We start from the raw sequence: 27,571 nt of genomic DNA, 5'->3' as shown, positions 1-27,571 counted from the left end.
CATTATGGAGATAACCTCTGACTTCTTCCTTCATGGGATACAAATTAACATGGTAAGTGTAAACAGAAGACACTTCTTCAAAGACCTGACGCAAACCTAAAAAAAAAGAAAAAAGACTTGCACTACATAGGATGTCATGAAAAAATGTAGTATGAAAGAAAGAAAGGAAGTTAAGGAAAGCAAATAAGGTAAGAGAAGGAAAAGAAAGGAATGGAAAGATGATGGGAAAGAAAAAATAAATCAAAGAAAGTTGCAAAGTGAGGAAGTGAGGTAAAGGAAAGGATGAGAAAAGAAAGGTGAATCAGAAGAATTTTGGCACGAGTTTGGGTATGCAGACTTGGATGATGCAGCTATTGTGTCCCAACATCCTGGAGAATAAAAAACAAGGTGTAGGTTTCCCGTTTCTAGGCATAAACACACTGTAGTTTTAACAGGTTCTCCTTATCATCCTTTACGCTGGTTACCTCCGCCAAGGAGGTTATGTTTTCACCTGTGTGTTTATTTGTCAGCAGGATTACGCAAAAAGTACTCAACCGATTTGCACCAAATTTGTTGGAGAGATGGGGCATAAGCCAGGGCCTGATTTTTTTTTTTTTTTTTTTTTTTTTAAATCATTATAATTAATCATTATAATGATTTTTCAACATTTTCATCAGTTTCTCCAGAAATAATGTGCGAATCTTGATTTTAAAAAATCTGAGTTTGTACAACTTGGTGGGACTGTTGGGCCTTGATGGACGTATGCTCTCTACTGACTGCCATTCTAGTTTGAATTGGGTGGACACGGTGCAGGCTTTAGGTCAGCAGAGCTTTGTAGGCATCTACAGGCTCCCTAGTATCTGCAGGAGGGAAAGCAAAGCCCCTGGATATTCATTCCTGTACTGTCTAGGGAGAACTGGTTTGGTGGCTCTGCCTCTTATTGTGTGAATTCACTTTATGTGGTACAGTCTATTGTGTTAGGAATGTCCTGCCCAATGTCCTGTTTTGCTTGTTCTTCAATTTCAAAGTAACTGCTCTGCTTGACTGAATCAGGCAGAACAGACGCATATACAGCATTAATACATATTTCAAACTACAATATGCACCGAGATTCATATCAAAATCGACACCAGGAAGAGAAAGAACAGCTGTCCAAGTGTCTTCAGATGTCTTTATTTTCTGAATATTGCAGTGATGTGTTGCTATCATGTATAAATAAAGCATTCATTTGGTGAATGATGAAAAAGGCTTCTACGAGAGCTCTTCATTCTTGGTACGGGAAATGTCTGGACTACTGTAAATGTTTAACAAAACTGGAATGAAATTACACATATTGGGAACAATATAATAGCACTTTCAGGTGGAGAACCAAAGCAAAGAACGCGTGTAATTTATGGCCACAAGAGAACACAGATATAAATAATCAAAAAAAAGTTTGGTAATTGACATTGTAACCAGCCAAGCATTTACCAGTATATATAAATATATAACTCCATATAAATAAGGTTAACTTAGAGATCATGTTCAGACTAATCAGCAAGCCCTTGACCCAAAGCACAAATTATCAAAAATTATCTTAAGCACACAACTAAATGCAATGCTCATCACCACTATCAGATACACAACAACTCATTCTCTCTATGGTCCATCCTCTATAGATCAACTATAGGTAAGGAAAACTGTATTTGGTCGACCAGTCAGGCTTTTTTCTTTTCATTCAGGCCAATTTGACTGCATTTTGCATTTGACTTCACACAGTACTGCTTTGAGTTCAGAGGCTGTTGATTGAGTAAAGCCTTCATTAACAACAGGCAAGCCTAAAACACAAAAGGTTTGCTGTACCAATATTTGCTTATGCTCAGTGCTGAACACACCTTCCCAACATACCACCAGTTAAAAAACAGGAGATAAAGAAAGGGTTCGGCACACAATGATGCTGTTATTTCGTTACATTACTCATTTTGACCAGTAAACCGGCAAATGTAGGCCTGGTACAAACCTTCAACATTTGTGTAGCACATCCTTGATCGTGACACTTTTAGCTTCATTGTATAGCTTGGGCTTTTCAATCAACTCTCTCTCTCTCTTTCATTGCACAATGAAATATGCAATGTAGCCTGCCAGTCAGAATTACAGTGCATAAAGACAACTATAAAAAGGTGATAGTGGTTCTGATACAAAACCATAGATCAACCAGTAACATTTAAGTGTATGTCAGAAATGTTGGGATGAGTAGTGGGTGAGGGTGAGTTGCAATCAGTGTTAACATGGCGTCAAAGATGGAGCAGATAAACAGACACGCATACTTAAAGGGGCACTCCAACTGTCTCATGTCTTCTCTGAAGGAAGCTGTGTCTATAAATCACTCCCCCATTCACTTATTCACTACTCCCTGTATAAAAGATACTCAATAGCTTACTGTGGAGTGAGAAGTTAATAGAGATGCAGACATTTATGATTCTCTGTCATTTGCATCGTCACTGACAGCCCTACATTGCATTGTGGGATTGTTAACAGAAAGTTGAGTAAATGCCTTGAACACTACTTTGTTTGTCCCATTGTTGGATCTTTGAACGGCACTATATAGTGCATGAGTTTCACACTCAGAATTCAGACACTATACGATGGCAGAAACATAAGTGCACTATCGTGATTTTGGACTGAGTCACAGTCAGAAAAATGATCCAATTAATGTCAACAGTGTTATCTCAGCTTGGGGCGTGGAGCCTATACATTTTTAGAGAGGCTCTGTTGCAAACTTGGGATCTTGGATTTAATAGATGTGGGTATTAACCTGTCAGTGAGGATCTACCAAAAGATCCTATTGAGTTGTATTAAGGGAAATGTAGGATCCAGTTTAGTTTTTTTTACTTGAGATTAAAAATCGGGATCTCAGCCTCGACGCTTAGATTAAGACCACTCTACTTTTAATCTGTCTCTAACCCCTAATCCCCAAATTGTATGAAAGTGACAAGCTAAATCGCTGGAATGCCGCTTTAAAGACTGTAGCTCAAAAGTCACGATGGAGAGAAGAGTGTCTAGTAGTATCTTGTAGTGAGATGAACATGCAAATCTACTGCTAATGTATGATCCTATCATGCAAAACCGAGAAGTGGTATGCACTCACACAGGACACATGGTGAGAAAAAAATAAACAATGACGAACAACATTTCACAAGACGTTTCACAGCGAGGGTGTGAAAGTAATGTACAGCCGTGTGTCTAATACCATGGGGTAAGGCCAGAGGGTTTGGGATGTAAAGAAGATAGTAAGGCTCTGCTCTCCAGATCATTCCATTAAGATCTTCATGTTTTCAGTCTTGATTAGCTGAGGTGACTGACCGCTGTGGTTTGGGATGCACGTGATGTAAAGACGGGCTCAAGGTGCTCTGGGACCTGATGAGTTGAGTTATAGGAAATGATTAGGGGACTCATGCTAATCCACCCAGTCGCTGCCTCTTTGCCCTCCATGGTCTCTTCTCCTTTTAGTTCATGAGCGCCATGGTGCTCTCGGGCTGGCCGCCAAAGATCCCGGAGAAAAACTCCAGTGCAAGGCGTACATGGATGGGCACAAACACATATGAGGTGTAGATCACCATGGCGATGGCGGAGAAGAGGATGGAGTTGAAAATTGACTTTTCCCAGGGCTCCAGGACATAGATGCCAGTGATGAGCAGGTACTGGTAGTACAGCCAGGCCAGGTACTCCCTCAAGTTCTTGAAGTTCATCCTGCAGGCTGCACGGAGGACAAATGGAGGTGGAGAGATGTGAGATTCAAGCCGCAAGAAAGAGATGGTGTGACTGAAGATGTGATGAGGATAAAAATTATAGTGGTGAAGGTGAGGGAGAAAGACAGAGGATTGGAGGAGAGTGATTATAAGAATTTAAATGGGTTTTAAGAAAGAAAGAAGAAAGCACATTCTTATGAGCACACAGAGGCAGCAGTCCTCAAGTACTCATAAAGCAGAAGAATGGCCCGTCAGTGTTTTTAATCATTTGATTGTCATTACTGATGCATTACTGTGTATGCAGCATTTTATGTTGTAGCTGGGGGCAAATTGTGTAACCACAATGGAAAATAATCCTTCAATGAAAAAATAACCCTTGTGGCTGTCTATTTATTTAATAAGGAGGCATAAATGGGAATTGGGAGCACTCCTCTACCTACTCCAAGCCCACAGCAGCACCCTATGGGGGCAATCAAGCAAACCTCATGGGCGCTCAGGGTCTTATAGGATTAAGTTGTGCAGAAACACCTATGAAATTGAAGCCAGGGATCCCACATGGACAATACAACCGCTCTCACTTATTTTCTTGGCACACTTATTCCCACACTTGACACACATGTGACACTTGCAAAATTAGTTTGTGCTGTGTGAGGAGGGTAATGAGCAACAGTTTTCCATCTCCACAGAACATACAGCACAGACCACAAGTGCACTTTAACATACATTCATAGATTCAGGCGAAATACCTCACTTGTTTTAAAGCTTTGTTTTAATGGGTTATATGCCTAGGGTTAAATTTAGTGTTAGTGTATACTAATGTTTGTATTTAGTGTTGATTAGTGTATAATAAAGTTACCGTTTTTCAAATATCTGATAAGAAGCTAGTGTGTATTTGTAGTAACGTTTATGTAGCCGCAGGCAATAACAGGTCCTGCTACACAGGTAGGGGGCGGGGTCAACAGGTACGCTACAAGCGCAGGTGTACTCACCTGCTTTTCTAGAATGTACTTTAAGTAGACAGAATAACAAAAGCAAGATGTGTCCGTCCATACAGGGCAGCTACTATCTACAGGATGCCGCCAAATTAACTTAATTTATTTAAATACTACAGCAACACTGTTGTAGCCTACTACTACAACGACCATAGCACAGTTAGGTATTTTAGGATGGTACCTTAAATAACATGTCTTAATAAACACCTCCTTTAACAAGTTTGGCCACAAAACTGGAAAAAAAAAAAGCACTTAAGAAAAAGTTATACTTCCTGTCCAGATGGTGATGATCTGTATATAGCAATAATAAATGTCTTCACCATTCCTCAGTTAATTGATTTTTTTTTTTTTTTTTTTAATAGACCGAATATTTTGGGGGAAAAATTAACTCTTGAACGCGTACTGCAGAATGTGTTGTGTATAACCAAATCCTGCTGTAGACTCACCTTTGCAGCCGACGTGAGATCCCCTGGATATCTACTACTGATGGAGGTTATTACAGGATGAGCCACAGACAACAGCCCGCGCGTCCCGCTGCTGCTCCGCTGCTTTGTGTAAACCCAAAGCTGCCTCACCAGTTTGCCACTGGCTGATATGTACAAGGCTAGTCATACAGACTGTGAGAATGACACCACACCCACTACTCGTGCTCAACACTCACGACTCACCTGGCTCACAGATCATGCAGGTGGAGTGACAGCGGACTTTAACGCGTAGGCCGGTGTGTTGACGCAGCCAGAGGAAAACAGTCTTAACATCTGATGCACAGGAGGAGTCGATGTCTTGGTTGCAGCTCTATTTCAGCCATGCAAAGTCCGCCGCTTGGTGCAGCATCTTTAAACTTTTTTCAAGCCGTACCGCATCCTTCTGCGCATTCGTCCCACCATGCTGCAGCCAGACACTGCGCCGCAGTACCAGCTCTGACGTAGGCAGCGGCAGCAGCAACGCGGCTCTGCTGCACAGGAGCCAACAACAGACAGACAGACAGACAGACAGACAGACAGACAGACAGACAGACAGACAGACAGAACACTGTAGTGTACTTGTACCGCAGTCTCGGGATGTTGTAGTTTGGATTACTTACTATAAGTAAACATAAAGGGTTCAATATTTGGTGTCGCATGCAGTATTCAGACCCCTTCACTTTTTCCACGTTTTGTTATGTTGCTGCTTTATGCTAAAATTAAATTTTCCCCCTCGTCAATCTACACTCAACTCCCCATAAAGACAAGGCAGACACTGAATTTTAGATGTTTTTGCAAATTCATGATTCATATCGAGAATTGAGACACCGCTATGACACTTGATATGTAGCTCAGGTCCCGCCCATTAATTATCTTTGATTTGTTTCTCCACCTGGATTGGAGTCCAACCTGTGGTAAATTCAAATGATTCCCCACAGGATTTGTCACCTCTCTCCCAATTGCTCAGCCTGGGCGCGCAGCGAGCTCTAGCAGGAGTCCTGGCTGTTCCACACTTCCACACATCTAAGACTTATGGAGGCCTCCAAGCTCTTGGGAACCTTCAATGCAGCAGAATTTTCTTTTTGTAGCCTTGCCCTTTTCTGTGCCTCAACACAATCCTGTCTCTGTGCTCTGCAGGCAATTCCTTCCTCCTCATGTCTTGGTTTTTACTCTGATGTGCATCTTCAGCTGTGAGATCTTTTGCAGACTGGTGCCTTTCCAAATCATGGCCAATCAGCTGAATTGACTGCAGCTGGACTCCAATCAAGGTGTAGAAATATCTCAAAGATGATCAAGAGAAATGGCACCTGAGCTACATGTTAAGTGTCACATCAAAGGGTCTGAATACTTACACCAATGTGATATTTCCATTTATCCCTTTTAATAAATTAGCAAAAACTTCTAAAATTGTGTTTTCACTTTGTTACTACGGGGTATTGAGTGCAGATTGATGATGAGAAAATTCACAACATAAGCTGCAATATAACAAAATGTGAAAAAAGTGAAAGCTTTTTGAATGCACTGTATATGACTATGAAACAAAAATGATGAAAGATGATGTTGCACTGCATACAGAGACTAGGAACAGAGAACTGAGGTGTGTGACTAGTCAGGTGCTAAATCTGTAAATATAATGTATTACGCACCAGTAGCCACAGAGTTGACTAACTACAAGAGCTGTAGCACTTTGTCTTGGAAAACCAACAAAGCCTACTATTCTCACTCAGATACAAAAATATATATTCAGAAAAAGTATTAACTTTGCCTCTTTTCTCTTCCAAGTCCCCACCTAAACAGACTGAGAAAAGCATTTTTGGATTAAATGTGTAACCTGAATGGCGCCTTCAAAAAAGGACAACCAAGAGAAAAAAACGCACAACCCAAACACCCATGGAAAAGAAATTTAAGTATAAGCTGAGAAGGTGCCTCTTTGTTTTGGAGCAATCAGACATACAGTTAGGAAACCTTATCTCCTCTTCCCAGGGTTTGCTGACCTGCTGTATTCTTACACTTAACTTTATGCATTATTGATGTGTAAACACGGGCAGTGCCGCCGTGGCGCACCAGTTATGCATGGATACACTCTACGAGTTTGTTAGCGTCACAAGGATGAGGACTGGTATGAAATGTCAGACACAGTATAGCAGTGAACACATCCTCACCGTGCACATACTGAACGGCACTTTGTACAAGATTTGTGACAGAAGTTACCCACTGCGATCTTTACATGAACTGTCCCAACCTGCTCCGCTGCAGGTACTTTGGAAATTACTATTCAAATCAGAATAACAGCCTCTTTATCCCTAAGCACTCGAGGCAAAACCACAACATGACAATGGTCCTATGATATCTGGTAAGTCAGTCTGTAATACCAGAAATCACAGGTAAAGGGGTCTGGAGGGAAAGTATTTGGGTCACAAGGGCTCAGTTTGTACATGTCAACAGAAAATCAGAATTAAAAAAAAAAAAAAGCAGAACCCCTACTCTACATTGTTGTTGCCCCCACCCACACACACAAACACCCTGAGGGGATTCACTTCATTCACTTTCCCAAGTAGATCTGATTACCGTTAACAACCAGCTCAGGTCTGTGAAAAACAAGACAGCCGCCGTCGCCTCCTCCTCTCTCTTCAAGTTAGAATGTGAGACATGTCACAAAGACTGATTCACTCTGTGATGCACACATTCCTATGGTGTCTTAGATTACATAAAGCTTCATATCAGCAGGTCTGCACAGCCATGCAACAAAACTGCTGACACACATAAATCTTAAACTAAGTTCAATTATGGTTTGGATTAATACTGTAAGGAAGGCTGTGTGTGAGCAAATGTTGTGGTTTTACATTCCCAAAATCACCAGAGATCATCACAAAATGTTTGATATTAACTCTTTTAAGTCATTTTAAAGTGCTCCTAAGGGGTTTTTAAGGCTCACACAAGATCAGCCTCAGCCCATATCTAAGTACAGACAGCACTCTGAAACAGGTGGTGCTGGTGGGTGAATATTTGAATATTACCCATGGTAGCCAAATTACACCATCAGCTCACTGCAAGTGTGGCTATTTGAAGGCCTTACTTCCCTTTTCTTAGCGGCCCAAAGCACCCTCTGGTGGATGGCAACAGCAAAGCACTAGACAACAAATGTCTTTTTCATCCCCGAGCAGAAAATATCTATAAGGGCAAGTATTTATTTTGATATAGTGGATTATAAGCACTCCATTTCCACATCACTTCAAAAATTCTACATGACAAAGGAGAAAAGAGTACTGTAGAAGAAGCTGAAAATGTTAATTTTGCAGGCCCAGTAAATGATCAGTTGAAACAACTCAAAGTCTATTTGTTACTAAGTGGCACCAATATAATCCGTATGTTTATGGATAATTGTATCACTGTATCATCAGTGGACCTGTGTTTTGACAGATCAGCTGTAAGTGTCACACAGGCAGGATGGCGACTGGTTAGTCTGTCATCATGTCGGCACCCTCTCCTCCTGTGGCATCTGATAGGCTGAGCTCCTCCAGCATCTCCATCAGGGAGATACGCGGTGCTCCGTCATCATCAGTGTCACTCTCCACTGGGATTTTTGATGCATCTGAAATTCAAGAATTAACCTGTTTTCATGAACTATCCAACACATTAGCTATAATTAACAGTGTGCCCAGTGTGTTCTACCAGCAACTTAAGCAGGCGCCAACAGTAAATTGGCCATAGCTTGACAATGGAAATATAAATATATCAACAGAAGGGCTGAAGTCTCTTGGGATACTGATGTTGAAGAAAGTCTGCAGTATCCAGCTGCTCACCTCTGTAGATGTTGACATTCTTCCTCAGATTCTCATCTTCCTCCAGGTCCTCCAGGAAGTCCTGGTATTGTCTAAAGACAGAAAAGAAATTAAGACCACACCAATGTGGCACGGCATTACAGGTTAAAAAAAACCCTTACAGGATACATGTCATTTTGGCACATTATCAAACTATTCACCAACGGACCAAAAATAATGTCAGGTCTTAAGTCAGCATTTCAGGTATCTTAAGTGTTTTCCCATATTTTCTGTGCTGCAGACATTTGTTCAGAAAACACCCTTTACGAATTCCTAATTTCTTCAAAATGCACATGTGGATGAAACTTCTCTATTTAAAAAAGGTACTTTCTAAGGAGAAGGTATTCTAAATCTATGCACCTATTGTGTTTTGTCAAAATATTTAATGAGAGCTACAAAAGATATTTTTCATTAGATACTTCATGCAGCTAGATAAAGGATTTTCCAAGCATGTTCACATGAAAGTATAGGTCTGCTGACATTCCACAATTTTTTGTCAACAAAACCAACTTGTTAGTACTGACCACACAGACAGTACAAACAAGTATTGTCTGTCTAGCCAAAGCCAGATACAGCGTATTCCTTTGTGCTATAAAGCTCCATTGCTACTGAACACACATAAGTGAGACACACAGTTGCACCGGCTGACATGTTCCTTTATTACATTAAACACCGTCATTCTAGTTTTATTTTGAGTCACCTCCGAAGATGGATGCTGGACTGCTCTTTAGAAAATGACAGGATCTGATTGAGACTTAAAATCTTTAAGAAGCTTTAATTCAGTCACTTCATGAGAATGATATATGAGCTTCACATTACTATCCTACCTCTCATCATCTGTGTCCATGCCATCACGGTCTCTGGACATCTCCTGCAGTTTCCAGTTCCTGCGCTTCACCCTCCTGCTGCGGTCGTAGCTCTTCTTGATCAGCACCTATGACAGCCCACATTGTACAAATTAAAAAACTAAAAAACTGTCCTCATAGTTTTCTTACATGAGTCCTTGTGGGGATGTAGTATTTTTCCAAGAATGCTATCAAATCTACACTCAGTATTTTATGCTGCCACTAGGGGTCAGTGTTAATCAAGTCAACAATAACTACTGAGGAAGCCCAGGTTTATTCACTGAGGGTGTTCAGAGAAGTGCAGCTGAGTCTTACCACATCAGGAACATGATGAGGGTTCATCTTATTCAGGTATTCATCATTGATGTTGGAATTGGCAAAGTCAAACCTGCAGGATCAGAAATAAATGTTCCATTAAGTGTTAAGCTCACAGCTTGCCATCCGTCTTTACAGCCAACCTGACTGTCATCTGAACATCTCGTCAACCCTCAATACTCACCCCTGCACAAGGTCTCCAATGTTGAGCAGATGGCCCAGGAATGTACGGCAGTGATATTGCTGACTGGTATCCATCTCTGATGTTTTCTGAACCCACACCTCAGCCAGGGTGTGCTGTAACCCACACACAAATGCACACAAGAATGAATATAAATGTAGTTTCAAACCCATTTCAAGAACATTACTCTTGTTTTCTTCCTCCAAACTGTTCCGACGGTTGCATAATGCAACATTCAGACAGAGGAAAAGAGAGAGAGCGAACACTGTTCCAACGAACCTCATTCCGCCCTGTCACTGAAACAAACACTGCTGTTGAATCCAGCATACAGGTTCAGGGATAATGTAATGGTTTGCTATTGATTTGGCTTCCAAGAGAAGAGCAATGTTCCCGCATAATGCAATCTATTCTGCAACAACACACACAAACACACACACACTCACATACACATGCTCACCTTATTGGACCTCAAGCCTGCTCCGGCACCCAGCTTCTGGTCTCTGATGATGTCAGTGTCCATGACAATGAACTCCTCCAGTTGCCGTGGGTTACAGAGACTGTTGAAGGGGTTACGCCAGTATGTGTTCCCATCCACCTCAGCAACTAGTGTGCAAGACATTATTCATGCATTTATTGATGACTATTAAGACTAGTCAATAGGACAGTCAGTTAAGAAGTGTGAGCACAAATTATACAGTACCCTCTCATTTTTACTTGAGTTAAAGAACTTGAAAAGTTAGATAGAGATCCTTTTATCTAATAACTATATGGGTACTAAGCCTGATAAAAATCTGCCAATGTATTTTTCTACTATACATATTCCAAACAAAGCAGACAGGAACGATGCATTTCTGTCTATACTGCAAATAAAGTGAACACGAGCAGACGAACAGCAACACACACATTTCTTAATACTTGAGTTAATTGCCTACTGCAGCCTAAATCCGCCGAACAGAGCTCTGCCTCCAGGCTGTTTCTGCTATTCAGCTTGCTCAAAAACTTTCTGCAACAAAAATAGCCTGCTCTTTGAAGAGTAATTAAAAACGTGTGTGCTGCTTCCAAAATGTCAGAATTCTGTTGAGGAGCGTCTCAGCCTCACACATAATGAGTGATTACGCCAGATACAGAAGAAACACATCATCGCTAATTGTCACCACATTTGCATTGATTATAAACCCCCTCTGAATACGCTGACTTGGCTATGACAGCAGACATAATGCAAACTGGAAATGTGTGTTTTTTTTTTTCTTTGTAAGTGTGTCTCTTGATGTGCCATGACTAAGAACAGAGGGGAGCAGTTAAGCGTTTAAACAAGTATGATGAACATGTGGTCAGCAGACTGAGGTGAGCCTAGTGCAGCACTGAAGGGTTTCACCCAAGCACTGACTCTCGATTACACTCACTGAGCACTTTATTGGGAACACGCCTCAGTCCTTTGTGGAATGGATTTCTACAAGATGTTGAAAACACTTTTTTGAGATTCTGCTCCATGTTGACATGACTGCATCACATCATCTCTGCAGATCTGTCAGATAGACATTAACGCTGCCGATCTCCTATTTTACCACATCCACAAGGTGTTCTACTGGATTCTGGTGAGTGGGGAGACCACTGAAGTATACTGAAGACGACTTTTGCACATGGTCAACAACAATACTCGGTTAGGCTGTGGCATTCAAACCATGACTGATTGGTATTCAGGGGCCCAACAAAATAATCCCCACACCATTACACCACCACCAGCCTGAACTGTCCACACAAAGCAGGTTGTGTCCATGGATTCATGCTGTTGTTGCCAAATTCTGACCCTTCCATCTGCTGCCTCAGCAGTAAACCAGATTCATCAGACAAGACAAATCACATTCTTTTATTGTTCTTTTACTTCAAGAAACTAGTACCGCCTTTTATCCTGATAAGAAATTTGTTTTAAATTGAGTCATAATTAGCATATAAATTCTTGATTTATGGCGAAAAATGTGTTTAAGTTACTGTAACCTCGACCTTTGACCACTAAAATCAAATCAGTTCATCCTTACGGAGATATCGTGTTCACGAGAATGGGACATACAAATGGACAGATGGCTGATCCGAAAACTAATGCCTCAGGTCACGGCTGGCACTGGTGCAGAGGCATAAAATCTAGAGCTACGCTTGAGCTGATATCCGATAATATCATATATCGTGATATCTGGGCTGGACTGTATCGAGATACATTTTTGATATCACCCAAGTCTAACAAGTGCACTAAACAGTATACCTGAATGTCTACTCAACCCAGTGTACTGTATTAAAATTGACACTATACTAGATCGTGGGCCGAATTCCTCACTGAGTATGGAAATGTTCTAACCTGCTGTACATCAGATCTTTCACAAAGTCTACACATAGAGCCTGCATTACTGAATAAATGAGAACTTCAGCACCTTTGCGTTTTAATGACTAAAAACTACAAGTGCTGAAAACCAGAGGAGACAGGCCTCGAGGCCCTGAACAACCTGCCTGAGGAAACGTCTGGCTGAGTCAGTATCTTCTTTTAAATCTTAAGAAATCTTAAGAAACCCAATTTTATAGGAGGAGAACTTATGCTGATTTTTATGAGTTATTAGTTAATTTCACTGGAACTGTGTCTTAGTTTCTTTATGTTATATAACTGGAATTTATCTATTTTACTCTGATCCAGTTAATCTCCCATGGATTAGATTTTATAATTTCTTGATTTTGATTCCTTGTGTGAAGCACGGTTCACCTCAAGTTTTTGAAATATGCTCTTTAAATAAAGATTATTATTATTATAAAACACAGTGTTTGCCGACTCCACCATATTCAACCACAACAGGCTATGGTGTCATTGAATTGGACTGTGGTGTCAGTTAAAACTCAGTGGGCAGTTACAATACTCACTCTGCAGGGTGTTTGGATCGATGAGGTGGATGGTGCTGGTGACACGGACGCACACACACACTTGACCCATGTTCCCGAGGCTCTGCGCCAGACGTGGTGAAAGACACACAACATTGTCCTGGCAAACAGACAGCACAGGGTCAAACTGAGGTCACGGGGAAAGTAAGAGACTTTGGACTTTCTATAGAATTGTGCACTTCTATCTGTCTATTCAAATTCCTGTTTTCATTTATTGAATATGCCCTGTATGACCCCTGTCATTCATGTACTGATATTTAAAACACAGAACTGAAGCTGCATGTCAAATGGGATTAAGCAGTTATTGAAAATGACAAATACACACCTGCAAAGAAACACTATCCCTACATTAGTTTTAATGTTAAAGTATATTAAGTTTCTCCAACTTTTCAATACGCTCCATTAATTATCACTTGTCACCGTCAAAAACAAATATAACATGAAAGATTCTTGGCCAGCATCAGGTTTACATCTGCGATTCAGCAGAAATTTCAACAACTTTCTAATTCAACATTTTTACAAAACTAAAAGTGAAGGCTTCAGAGCTGAAAGTATGGCGCAGCTTCAACAGTGGCTCATTTGAGAGCATAAAAAGCCAACTAAAACAAAGAATCAACAAAACACATAGCAGTGTACCTTGCAGATAGGTACAATCTCCATAGAGAAGGTGCTCTTATAGTTGTACGTGTTTGAATGGATGTCGTGAGAGATGAGACGCTGGGAAGTCTTTGACCTTTAAAATCAAAAAGAAAAGTTTTTATTGTTATATCATCACAGACGTCATTCAGAGTTCATATTGTGCCAGTTGGACAAATTGTCACAACAAAAAGGCTTGGATTCAATAGGATGTTGTGCACACATGGAAAAGACTTGGGTATTGTGCAGTTTAACTAGTCTGAGCTGCTGGAGGTCGTGTCGACATGTTAGCTCAACATTCAGGTGACTAATTACGCAATGTTTTAGTTTCGGCCATCGGGAAACAACACTTATAAGCCTTTTTTTTTTCTTTACTAATAATGATGCATGTAGTGATAGAAACACACTTCTAAAATAATGTCTTGGTTTTTCATACATTCTTTGTAAATGGAGTTTTTATTAGGACAATTATTATCTACACCCTACATTTTGGTAACACCTGCTAACAAATGATCTCCACATTTTCCCACTAATTTCATAACATAAACATACCAGCTGAATCTAGTGGTGATCAGTTACAATACCCTTAAAGGTTGTGCTCAGCATCTAAATACATGTAAATTAAAAATGGAACGTGGACTTAACACTGAGCATCATGAGCATAACGCTCATGATCACAGACTGGAGCATTGCTCACCTGCAGGGCACGGTGCATTGGAGGAAGTCGACCATCTTCTGAGCGTGTTGCTTAGAGGCATAGTAGAAATCAATCCCCTCTGAGAGAGAAGAGCAATACCATCAAACCCTCCACCAATAAATTCATCACAGGCGCACTTCACGGGTCATCACCATTGCAGAATTCATATGCATGCAAACAACACACACAAGGGAGCAGATGACGATGGAAGGAAATATGGCAACCACATGTTGTAACCTTCATAAAGCTTTTAAGTCCTGCCGAGATGTGGAGATGATTTAAATTACACCGTCGGGCCAAACCCCACTTCACAGTCCTGTCCAAGAGCACAGAGGAGCCACTGCTGAGCTGTCACTCAATGCACAGCATGTGTGTCTGAGTGTGGGCACAGTGTGGGCCTTAGCATCTCTAAACAGGGTATGAAGCCAGCTTGCATTGCAGGAATCTGGGATGGAATGCCTGCTCTGATTACAGCACACTGATTAGACGCACAACGCATGCCCCTCTGAGGCCCACACGAGGACAGCTGTATGAAGTGATTGGCGCCAGTGATATGCATGCATGGCTTGCTGTCTGGTAGGGGAAGCGGTAATTAACACTCGACACATCATTATGTTCCGCTTAGTTCTAATCCACATTAGTTACGCTGGTGACGAATAAGACAACTTTCCGATTTTTCAGTGTAATTCGGTTAGAAGCCCTAAGGAAAATAGCAGGCCTCTCCCTTTGGAGATATGTATACTAACATACATGATACATAATGAAATATATTAAATCATATGCCATTGACCTACCATGGATTTCTTTGATGTTGAGGGCATTCTGGTGAAGTTTATGCTTGAGGATCAGCTGCTCTAGATAGTAGAATGTCTTTTTATGAACAGTCTGTTAAAAAAAAAAAAAAGAAAAATCTCAGCATCATTATTAACATACGGAGATTTATAGAATCTCTCCAGCCCTATGTCCCAAGTATCTAAACATTTATTGCTGTAAAAATTGGATTAACAGCTTAGCATCTGCCATGGCCAGTTGCCTCCTTTGACCTTTTCAAAAAAATACCCCAGTTAAAAACTCCAGTGCTTGCAGCTATACATGTGGGTTTTTTTGGGGGGGTTTTTTTGTTGTTTTTTTTTTACTTCTGAACAAAGTGTAGTTGGTAAAAATAAACGTCACAGGGGCAAAGGGCTATTGAGGAACAAGTAAGAACAAGTAGACATTCATGCTGTTAATTCAAACTTCCAAGATAGCTGTTTCACAGTAAAAACCTGTCAGTGAAGAGAAAATGACTTTGGCATTTAGTGTGAAGTGGCTGCAGACAGTGCTCAGTTATATAATCAGCATGGTATATTAGCTTTGTTAAGTGAGGTTGTAACAGAGGTTACAAGGTCTAAATATACATTTGGGCAGATCTTACCTGCTTCTGAGTAATCACCTCACAAGTCTACAGCCACTGCAGGGCAGGAGCTAAGCTTGGTTTATCTCCACACATCAGTGAGAAGAGGAAAAGTGCAACCCTAGGTTTAAGTGCGGTATTTCCTGCCAAATACCAAGGGCTCTATATTTGTTTTACATAAAACCTACTGGGCTCAGGTTCATGCTTTAATATGCAGTTGCAAAATCACCACAGAATAACAGGATTGTGAAAAGACAGAGTAAACTTAAAAAGAAGATTTAAATTGGAAAATTTAGGGCAACCAAGATAAAAGACCTTGAAGTGAGTGAAGTATTGGCTCAGATTTCGAGGGTGCAGGAGAAAAAAATGTACTTGGCCAACATTTTTTTTAATACCTGTCATACATTTTATAACCTTTGCAGCCCTTTAGTTTTATTTACTTGTATGGTTTTAGCCTATTTTCAAGGCCCCTCTCGAGTCCTTCTGCCTGATGCCTACACAATGTGATTTCCTGAAAGTATCCTTTGCCAAAATAAAACCACTATTAATGTTTCAAATAATAAAATACTTCATAAAATGAAGTATATTGAGAAGCATGCATGGCATATTTAATAATACTGTCAAAAGGTGAAAGTGTGTAAGTTTAGTTTTAGTAAAGCAAAACAGGAGATAAGCAAAAAATTTTCGATCACGCTTACCTTCTGTCGAACTTGCACCACGGCCTTCCAGAAGTCCTTGGCTTCCACACGATGGCAGTCGTCACACATCTGGGACTGGATGACAAACTCGACCACGAACACCTGCTGGAGGATAGCGCCATTCATCACCTGGAGAGGGAAAGACAACAACAAGTTACACCATATGTTCGAACCGCATGGCAAACAGCGACGAAAACTCTGTCATTCTGTCATTCAATAACCAAGTCTTTCGGGAAGAAAACTTTTGGTTTTCATGTTTCCTTCTCTGAGCCATTTAGAAAATATCAGACCACTGCGATCTGGAGACAGTATTATAGAGACCCTCCAACAGCACAAACAAATGTGTTGTTCCCAGGAAGCACAGGGCTCAGGTTCTCACTAAAGGTCAAGGAGATGACATGACAGGCCCTGGCAAAACTCACCTCTCTCAAACACACATAGCTAGTCAAGAACAGACAACTCTGTTTCAAGAGTTTATCTTAAAGTCTGTTGCATATATGGTTCTCACTGTCACAGACGGCCACTTATGGTCATTGGATGTATGTTACACTTTGACATTATTATTTTTGCATTAACCAAAAGGCTTAAATTCAAACACAGACTGTGCTTTTTGCCAACTGCCACCTGGAGCAGAATGTCATTCTCCCACACTTATCACTTTCATTCTGTTTTCTTACCTCTTTCTGTACAGTCAGTTTCATCTTAATCCTTTTGGAGTGTGGCTCTGTCCACAGGAAACCAGCATCAATGAGACGAACCTGTGGGGACAGGGGTGTTGGTGAATCCATTAAGTAGCATGATCCATGGTTAAATACTCAAAGATGGTGACCAGGGTGCATATTAGGGCTATGCAGAAAAAAAATCATATTGCAATTATTTTTGGCAGGTAGTGCAATTGAGATATGAGTCACAATTTCAGAAGAAATGGTCATTTTTGCATTTCACTTTCACTGAACACAGTATTTAAATAATGACTATGTCACTTTTGTTGGGGCTTGTGCCAAACAACTATTTCCCTTTACATCTGGAGAATATGATTTGGCAGGGGCATCTCTGTAGCATCACAATGCTTCATTTATGGTATGTTGTGACATATTTTACCTTTATCAAAAAACGTAGTGCGATTTGGATATTGCACTTCGCCATATTGCGATTCAATAATATTTCATTATTAATTGTTCAACCATGTGCACATCATCATGTCAAATCAGAAACATGGGGGAGACACAATATTATATACAATATTACATTTTTGTCTTTTATTTGAGTGTAAACATGCTATTGTCTTTTGTGATTTAATGAGAAGAATCATACTCACTTTGGTCATAGAGCTCTTGATTTTCTTCAGGCACAGTGCCAGCAGCTCCCTGGACTCCAGGGCACACTGCATCCAGGTGGTTGGAGGCTGCAAGTACCTGAATGAAAGCAGATGTACATTAAAGCCTCAACTTTCCTCAACAAAATTTCTCAAGAAAAACACTTTTTGTACATGTAGATGCTTGCTGGAGGGAAACAATGATACAATGTGTGTATCCCATTATAGATAAATGCCTGAAACAAACCTTTCACACTGCTTGCAGAAGTGCACAGTGACTTGCTTGGGGATTCCCTCTGAGATGTCTACCTGAGTACGCAGACAGGCTACACACATGTTGGCTGGGTTGGGAGGAATAGGGACGCCACAAGTGCAACACAGGCTGGAGCAGAAAGAAGCAACATTAGTAAGACTCACAAAAAGTTTGTTTTTGGAGTGTAAGACTATTCGATAAAGACAACAGGTGCGGCCCATTACTGCTGGAAATTTCCTAAAATATTGCTTATTTTATTGTGTTTTCCCTTCTTTTTATCAGTTCATTCTAGCAATGAATGCAAGTCATTTCTTTTCCATGAGATCATGAATTATCAGAATTAACATTTAAATGACTACTTTTGTCAAAATTACATTAAAATTGTGCTGTAAATCAGATAAAATCCCAGATTATTTAGAAAACTTTTACTTGTTGCTGTGTTACAGTACAAGTGGGAAACTTTGACATTCAAGATTTAAGTCCTAGAATGCAAACAGTAACCTTTATCGTACAAAAAACTACCAAACTCATGTAGCCCTTTATCCTTCAGGAACCATTTTCACTTGGTGTGATGATGCTATAAATGGGAACTGATTCAACCAAGCCCTTTCTATTATCAGATTTCAATTGCTCTCCATTTCTTAGTAAGAGTTGCTCTCAGCAGCTTTGTGGGCAGAGATTAAGGAGAAACTATTAGCTGGGATCTTTTGGTGGAATTCAGAAGGACTCCTCCTAGAACTTGTGAATACACTGCGATGTGGCAATGAACTGTTCTTGAAAAACAAAAGTAAGAGACCTAATGTTTACTACCATACATTTCTAGATCTACAGTGTTTCCAAATTCTTTATTATAATGTACTAAACTATCATGATGTTCTTTCTGATCACTACAAGAGAAAAAATATCTGCTTTATTACATTCTTCAAAAAGGCAAAGATGTGACAAACACAGGCAACACTAACATCTTTAATAATGCTTGTATTCCATTTAGGTGTACCATAATCAAGGCCCTGGTATTGTTTGTGCTGGCTTACTTAAATGGCCCATTTAAATGGAACAAAACCATGATTAATGGTCATAATTAACAACACTGAAGTTCGCTTCTAATTCAGCAGTTAAGGGGAAAGTTAAGGGAAACTTATCTCACAATACTTCTCCTTTTGTAGCCCCTCATATTGTTGTGAAAGGGTGTTAAGCATTGTAGGTAAAACTTTGAAAAATTAATTCATGAAAAAAATTTCACAGGTCTTTTTTTATTTATTTTTTTACATCCAGGCCAAATATGACAAGGTCCAGATCAAAAACCACTAAAAGTACACTTATCAAATCTGGACCAGATTGTCCCAGAGAAGCTAAAGACCCTTTAAAACATAGTTTCAGATTTGTGAAACCTATATTCTATTTGTTTAATACAAAAAGAGAGAGATATCATTTTTTATCCATCCAGACCACACTAGACCAAGTCTATATCTGAGCCAGTATAACTAGATTTCTTATAACTGGACTAGATTAACAGGGAGAGTGTAATGGCTGTTTAAAAGATTATTTTACAGATTAAATATATATAGTCTTTAGGTTTTCTGAGATGATGTAGTCCAGATTTGACTTCTCTTAACTTCAGCTTCGTTAGTAATTACAGATGTGTTTTTCCTTCTTGATAAATATCTATAACGTGTCAGTACTTTCACACAATACTGCAGACTTGACAACATAAAGACACATGTTTTTCACTTACATATTCCCCTGGCTGCTTGTGGCAGGAGCTTGCATGTACTCCATTCTTGACAAGTTGCCAAGTTAAAGTATGTCAGTGGACCGTTGTGTAGCTCTGAGGACAGAAACATCACAGATTTAACTGGCTCTGCCAACAGGTTTGACAGCAGCAAAACTGCTAGGACATAGCTAATGCTACCTTGTAGCAACAGGCTGGTTAAGAACTACTAACCGTATGACTAACGGCAGGTAAATAACAATATTGCTTCTTGTTTATAAGTGTTCACTTGGGAACAGATAGACAGTTGTATAAAGACTCATCTTTAAAAATTATGCTAGCTGATGCTTTAGATTCCGTATCAGACAGTTAGCATAAGAGGCTAAACTGCTATTTCTGATGAGTAATTCTACAAGAAACAAGCCCACGATGTCAATCAAAACTTATACAATCACTGCAACTAGTAAAAAGAAGTCTGACAAAACTTACAGAAATTATTTTGGTCACAGATCCACGACAGGCTGTGAGGTGAGGAGGTCCTCCACGTTTTTACCAACCAAGGGAACGTGGGAGGCGTGATGACGTCAGTCAGGCCCCAAAGACCTCGAGACTGTCTTTGTATGCCTGAATAAATTTCCTTAAAAAAATTCAAAATTAAATAAAAAAGATCCAACTGATAAAAAAAGATGAAAATGAAAATGAAACAGGTCTAACATTTAATTTATGCAGATAATCCACAGTACCGAGGAACTGTATCAACAGAACTGTTAAAAATAAACCAAAATAAAAGGTAAGCTTTGACATATAAAACACTTTCATCATATTGTACTTATATAAAAATAAAATTAATAAAATAAAAAGAAGAGAAAACTAGGGAAAACAAAGGGAATCAACTTCACCATGTCCTATTTAGATGTGAATCGCTTCCCTGCTGCAACATAATATAAATGGCTCATACAAAATGTATGATGATCTAAGACTATAAAGTCTAGGCTAAGCCAGCAAAGTGAATAAAGTACATATAAGGAAAATGTTTTAGAGAAATGTGTATCGCATTAGGCCATAACTTGGACAGTAAAAATTTCATACAGTATGTGCATGAAGCCTGGTTTTCCTTTAACACAAGTCTTGGGCCTAATTGCATACAATTTTAACAATTACATTACAGTAAAACCAGTGTAGATTCTTTTTGTATTAAGTATATTAGTAAGTTTTGTTTGAGTTACGAGTGTTTCTCAGTTATATAAACCTGCGTTTGACTGTTATCGCCTTGCACTACTCAAAATACACAGGTGTCAGTATGAACATTCATACTTAAAACACCTACATTTTATTGAATTTAAACCCACACCATGTCAGGAGTAACTGTATGCAAGAGATAAATCCTGGATTATAATAAAACCCCAGAAGTGCTGTGTGGTAAATTATTTTGGAATATGTGCCATGTATAAACGCAAACCCATCTGAAATAATAAGGATCAGATAATAATGCAGGAGCACCTTAAGTTACTTGTTATGTCATGATATTGGGGTTCATGTCCACACACAATTACAGTTAATATGATCAAAAACGTATTGCCACCAAGGGCTTTTGGGGCCTCTATGTCTTGGGTCCACAGGCAGTTGCAGTGGGAAATTCAGCACTCAATTTTGGTATAATGTATCTGATTTTGTCAATTGTTATAATGAGATTTAGCAAAGTTGGGCACCTATGTTTTAACATTTATGATTAATCAGTCCATGGTTTTTGTGAGCACCTGTGGTATGGCAGTTCTTTGGATGCCTTCAGGTGGTATCAGAGATTTCTAAAGTGAAAACGAGCCATTATGTCATTATGGAATACTGTATATTAAGACAGCTATGGTGGCTGCAACTCTGTAAACTGTAAACGTCTTACATGGTTTAATTTCAATAACTGTGTTTTTTTATTTTCTTTAAAACTACATTCATTAGCTATCTCCCTACTGCCTCCCTCCAACCCCCATATTTATCTAGTGAGCCTGACCCTCAGGTTGGTAACCACTGCACTGGACTACTTAACTGTATATAAAGTAGTTAAAACTAGCTCAGCTAAGTGCTGCTTAAACTGTGATTCATCAACAATCTAATAATGTCATATAAAATAAATTATCAGTCACAGGGACATGTTACTGAAAAACCAGTGATTTTACTTTGATACTTTCAGTACATTTTGCTGATAACACTTCTGTAGTTGGATTTTGTCTACGGGGCTTTTACTTGTATTGGATTATTTTTACACCGCTGTATTTTAACTACCCAGCAGTCTAATGTGAGTCTGTGCTCAGCACAATGAATCGTTTGAAGGACATTACGAACTGCACCTGAAGGCAGCACCACAGTTTAGATAGGCAGCAGCGGAGAGTCGAAGCCAGTGTGGCAGCTGGGAATGTGAGGGTTTCAACACAGTCCGCTATTTTCAGGACTGGGAACAGTAGCAGGGCTGGCTGGGAAGAGACTCTGCCCACCGCTCTACTATAGCCAACACACTGGCTTAATTTGAAGTCCAAACGGGCTTCCTGCGTCTTCTGTCCGGGGGGGTGGGGGGGGGGGGGGTGTCGGTGTTGTCGGACCGCATCAGATGGTCAGCGGACAGCCGTTGGTGGCTCACTGCGGGGCTGCGTGCTAGAGGGAACCAGCCGGAGCACCGTGTTTGATTGTTCGCTAACACCTTACCTCCTGCCTGCTGGGTCCGGCTAAAAAATGCAGTGAAGTGTCACCCGTTAAGTCAGTGTAATCTGAATGTTTCCCGGTGTGAAGTGCTCGGTTAAATGTGCCTGTTTCATCGCTACCAAGCCACTCACGCCAACGACGATGGACTGAAATCTGCGGCGGGGGCGAACGACACACAACCTGCCGCGATTTCTTGCATGTAAATAAATAAATGATAGAGGATACAATGACCCTGCTGTCTCTGTTAGGTCGGATCATGCGTTATTTTCTGCTCAGACCGGAGACCTTGTTCCTGCTGTGTATCAGCCTGGCTCTGTGGAGTTACTTCTTCCACACGGACGAAGTGAAGACCATCGTCAAGTCCAGCCGGGATGCGGTCAAGATGGTCAAGGGGAAAGTGGCGGAGATGATGCAGAATGAGCGGTTCGGCGGGCTGGACGTCCTGGATGCGGAGTTCTCCAAGACCTGGGAGTTCAAGAGCAACAACGTGGCCGTGTACTCCATCCAAGGCCGGCGAGACCACATGGAGGACAGGTTCGAGGTGCTCACCGACATAGTCAACAAGAGTCATCCGTCTATATTTGGAGTTTTTGATGGCCACGGAGGAGAGGTGAGTACAATGTGGAGGCGAGGAAAATAAAACACAGTGTGTCCAGTGTGTGTCTTTCCCACTTACAGTCTAAATTACTCCCTGACTCCAATACCATCACAAAATTGTGGGCACCCTGGGGCCCCAAACTAAGATGCGGGAGCCCTTAAGTGTGGGTAAAGATGTCTTAAGTGATCTTGAACAGTGTGTTTTTCACGATTTTGTGGGCATATTTATTATGCCTGGTTTGGTTTAAAATCTGGTTTCAAGACTGCTGTCAAATTTTTATTAAAACCATGAGTGAGACAAACTGGAGCAAGCTGGAATAGCAGTTCGACTGCAGTGTTTACTTTTCAGACTTGATCGAAACTGATCTTACACTCTTGAAAATGGCATTTTAAAAATGAAAGTGGTCCCATAAAGAGGCAACTAGTAATTGATTTGTTTTCTAAACAACTAAATTGGTAATTAGTTTTATTAAATGTTGGAAATGATGTCAAATGACCACCAGAGTCCAGCTGCTTAACCCACATCTTCTGATCAACTTTCACAAAGTTATGTTTTTCAGAACGAATATTTGTGTCAGCTGATGAATAAGTATCTGATAATTGATTTGTTACATTATGTGAAATTTACAAGAAGTGTGATAAAGTTGTGGATGTTGCAGGCCAGGGGGGAAAAATTTGCTGCTGGGCCCCAATTAATGCCCACTGTTTGAACAATGTGTAATTTTTTTCTCTGCTGGAATACTACCTGGCCCTAAATTGGTTGTATGGTCATTTTTTGTACAGAAATTTATTTGCGAATGTGAGATGTGAAAGCACAAAACTGAAATAACAAAGGTCTATCAACTACATTTAGCCTTAAAGACCAGGCCTCGTAAAGCAGGACCCCTTAAAGTGGGGGTCTAATCTTGTTAGTTGTTATTGCGCTTTGGTGGTGCATATTCCCGTACACGTTTTCAATACAATTTGCACAAACCAGGTTAGGCACAGTAAACCCCTCGAGGCAACTGGAAATCCACCCTTGGGTATTTGTCACTGAGAATTGGTAGATAAGTGGAGAAAGGGCCCACAGTAACCCACTGTGTGTAGGAGCCCATCATTTCTTGCTACAGCTCTGCACACACTCACCCACACTTACAGTTTTCTTCCAAATGGCAAAGGAACTGCATCTTGTCTATTTACAACTTAAAATCATACCGGAAATACCCATCTCATGTTCTTTTGGACAAAACAACATTTTTAGCATGCAGACAGCATTGGGCTCATGGTCTAACAAGATTATAGCCGGAAGCAAGAGGATGAATTCAAATCTGTGTGATTCAGAGGCATACCCACTGCCAGATGAGCTCAATAATATGAGCGGAGCATGACTGAAGTGGGTCATTGATCACTGATCTGCTGGTCACTGTCCACCCCCAGTCGATACTATTTGACAGCTTAGAAATCTCCCGTCTTTCTGCTTCCTTGGTGCTAACTACGATTGTCTTTCAACACGAGCGCGTGAACGTGGCGTTGCGTTTAGGGCAGCCATGGAACAGCTTTACGAAGCAACTCACAATGAGACCCTTAAAGAAAAAAAGCTATCAGTTAAAGGGACAAAGAGCATTTGAGATGATGCCACGGTTAGACGCGAGCATGAAAACACTGATAGTCATGCCATGCTTGAACACTGGCATTGTCTCTTAGGACCATGACCTCAGCTCACAGTATAGAATTGATGTGACAGAGCCAGATAGTAACTGAGCATTCAAACTTTAAGTGATAGGGTATCCCAGTTTCTTCTTTCTCTTCTTGTACATTAAAAATTACACACTTTTTGATCAGGCAGTTGTGGTTGCTGCAGAGCTCCATGCTGTTTAGGGCCTGACAGCAACTGTCTTCATTCTCAGTTTGACTGCTGTGGTCCAATAGAGGCTGAACGATAACATGCTAAAAATAGGCAGCCAAAGGCATAGAGGATAGCTGTTCTTTTAGGGGAAATTAAATTTTAGGCTGTGGTGCTGACTGCTGCAGCTTTTGACCAAAAGTGGTCATTGGATTGTTTTCTCCTGCGGCCGTTTCCCCAATGCTTTTTTCCCTCAGAGGAGTTCCTTTTTAGAGACCGGTGGCCTGACCTGTGAACCCAGCTACAGCTACCACACATATGGTTAAGAGACTTGGAGAAATAAATAGTGAATAGGAGATATGTGTTTTTATATGTGACAGAAAAAGGAGAGAATGAGTGGGAGAGCATCAATAGTGAGAGTAAGAAGAAAGGAAGAGAAGGTTGAGATTTTTCCATGTAGGCGAGAGGCTGTTTTATCACTGCATGTCCATGGGCAACTGTGTGCTCTGTTTTCATTCCCACGCCCTCTTTTGAAGTTTGTGAAATGGTTGCCAGACAGTAGCTTTCAGAAACAACTTCCTCTGTTTAGTGAATTTAGATTTTTTTATTTTTTTATTTTTTATTTTTTTTTAAGCCAGAGGGCATTGAATAAAGCAGAGGGATGCTGTGTGGCCCAGGGCAACACCAGGAATACTGGCTGCCTCATCTGGCTAGTTAGTAAGGTGTCAGTCACTTCCATTTGTCTCCACACACACACACACACACACACACACACACACACACACACACACACACACACACACACACAGCTAACATTCAAGACTTTGCATCAGTCTTGAACAATGATTACAAAGCCTGTAATGGACAGAAATTTAAAATACTGGGGTATGAGTGTGTCGGCTAATTAGAGCAGTGATTCAACAAAATCCTCAAGGGAACAGGTAGTTGATCTTAATGCAATTAGAGCTGCAGTGAAAGATTTTTGTTTTTTAAATCAATGAATCAATGATTATTTTCAGTTAATCAAGTAAGTGTTTAGTCTATAAAATGTCTGAAAATTATGAGTTGTAAGTGCCTAAAACCCAAGGTGAGATCTTCATACTGCTTGTTTTTTTCCTAACCAACATATTCATTTCATTATCACATAAGACAAAGAAAAGCAGCATGTTCCCATTAATAATAGAAGTAGGAAATATTTTTGTTTAAATAAAAAAAAAAGTGAGCAAAATAATTCATTGATTATCAGTATAGAGGACATTATCCTTATCTGTTCACCAACTCTGACTGAAATGTAATATTGCCTCATCATTTTGCCTTTTTAGCTTGAGAAAAGTTTCTCTCTTGCTTGTAGTACTATCAACATTTCCTGTTAATGCAAGTAACGAGTGTTGTGAAAAGAGAACAGGCTCTAAATGCAGGGCTGTCACTGTTCTTTCACCTTACTGGAACCAATCACTTTACTAGCAGATAAATAATTAGTCAGTGCTAGATAACATCTGGGAATCTCTTTTTCTTTCTCTATCTCTCTGCACCACACACCACACACCCACTCGCCCACCAACGCAAATTCAAATTTCAAAGTGTTTAAAATCAGTGTTTAATGTGAACATATCCATCAGCAGTCTCAGTCATATTAGAAGTTGCCTCAGTGAGGGGATTTATCTGTTAAATGGAGATTGATTTTTAGCTGACACATGGGAATAACCTGCATGAAAGTGATAACTCTAGGCTCTCCATCCATATAACAGCAACTTGAGCCATTTGTTCCTTACTGACATGTAGAGAGTCGGTCGTACTCCGCTCCCCCCTGCCCCACTATCAGGTTGTGGCCTCAGGCGCTGCAAAATTACCGTAACTGTAGAGTACAGAGAAGACATTCACTATGAGCCTGTTTAACTTGAGTGCTGTGGCTGCTTTACTATTTTGCTATCCTTTTTGTTTTTGTCCAGTTGTTTTCCTTTTCTGTCACAGCTCACTGTTTCATGTAGTTTTGATCAGTGGTATCTGTTTGTGAGTGGGTTGTTATAGATATGGTGCCTAACTGTGACGGACGTGATGGGAGAGCGCAGAGTAAAGGAGAAAAGAATGCTAAAACCACAGGGATGATGGCCATTTTTAGAGGGATCCTCTGTCTTTATTCAGCTCTTAGTTTGTCCTCATGTCACTTTTGATTCATACTAGGGCTGAATGGACATTTAATCTTCACCTTCATCATTCATTTCTTGAATTGCAAAGCAGACAGGACTTTTGAGAGTGATTGAAGCAGTTGTGCGTCATAGTTCACCATCTTTTCAAAATGAAGGACGTTTTATAATCAGAAAGGTCGATGTTTGAAATCAAGGTATTTTAATGCTATGTGCATGTTTGTGTATTACTCCAGAAGAGGAAGGTGGGTTATGTAGTTTTGATACTAAGCAGTTTGAATTCCTCCTGAGCTCCCTCTCAGTAGAGAGATGAAAGAAAGAGCTGGCATGTGACTAATTGCACTGTTGGCATTACAGGATTAGAGAGAGA

General features: G+C 40.3%; 3 protein-coding genes across 4 annotated transcripts in view; 1 reads left to right on the top strand and 2 right to left on the bottom strand.

Moving 5' to 3' along the window:
* Window positions 1–1,130: 1,130 nt before the first annotated feature.
* Window positions 1,131–8,208, bottom strand: sptssb (serine palmitoyltransferase, small subunit B). Of its 2 annotated transcripts, none has more exons than XM_023405363.2 (2): window positions 5,368–8,208; window positions 1,131–3,715 (listed from the first exon to the last, which is right to left on the bottom strand). In XM_023405363.2, exons 1-2 carry the CDS (start codon window positions 5,381–5,383, stop codon window positions 3,465–3,467), a joined length of 267 nt encoding a protein of 88 aa, XP_023261131.1. In that variant the 5' UTR covers window positions 5,384–8,208; the 3' UTR covers window positions 1,131–3,464. The 2 variants fall into 2 exon arrangements, with proteins under 2 accessions (XP_023261131.1, XP_023261132.1); XM_023405364.2 differs by lacking the exon at window positions 5,368–8,208 and adding an exon at window positions 5,146–5,360.
* Window positions 8,209–8,307: 99 nt separating this feature from the next.
* On the bottom strand, window positions 8,308–20,576 carry nmd3 (NMD3 ribosome export adaptor). The gene is made up of 16 exons (XM_023405387.2): window positions 20,437–20,576; window positions 19,972–20,064; window positions 18,231–18,365; window positions 17,987–18,083; window positions 17,346–17,426; window positions 16,669–16,797; window positions 15,372–15,462; window positions 14,578–14,656; window positions 13,881–13,977; window positions 13,227–13,344; window positions 10,783–10,928; window positions 10,329–10,441; window positions 10,145–10,217; window positions 9,812–9,918; window positions 8,967–9,037; window positions 8,308–8,755 (listed from the first exon to the last, which is right to left on the bottom strand). The coding sequence occupies exons 2-16, from the start codon at window positions 20,013–20,015 to the stop codon at window positions 8,622–8,624; spliced, it is 1,515 nt and encodes a 504-aa protein (XP_023261155.1). The 5' UTR covers window positions 20,016–20,064; window positions 20,437–20,576; the 3' UTR covers window positions 8,308–8,621.
* A 1,782-nt stretch (window positions 20,577–22,358) lies between these two features.
* ppm1lb (protein phosphatase, Mg2+/Mn2+ dependent, 1Lb) overlaps window positions 22,359–27,571 on the top strand; it is a 44,373-nt gene continuing 39,160 nt past the window's right edge. Inside the window, exon 1 of the mRNA XM_023405385.2 lies at window positions 22,359–23,248. Within this exon, the coding sequence (XP_023261153.1) occupies window positions 22,850–23,248 (399 nt within the window). The 5' untranslated portion in view covers window positions 22,359–22,849. The remainder of the gene's footprint in view (window positions 23,249–27,571) is intronic.

The sequence above is a fragment of the Seriola lalandi genome, unplaced genomic scaffold (assembly GCF_002814215.2).
Source record: "Seriola lalandi dorsalis isolate HSWRI2012SDOR001 ecotype SW California unplaced genomic scaffold, Sedor1 jcf7180002054276, whole genome shotgun sequence".
NCBI classification, from domain to species: domain Eukaryota; kingdom Metazoa; phylum Chordata; class Actinopteri; order Carangiformes; family Carangidae; genus Seriola; species Seriola lalandi.
This window is presented reverse-complemented; position numbering and strand designations above follow the sequence as displayed.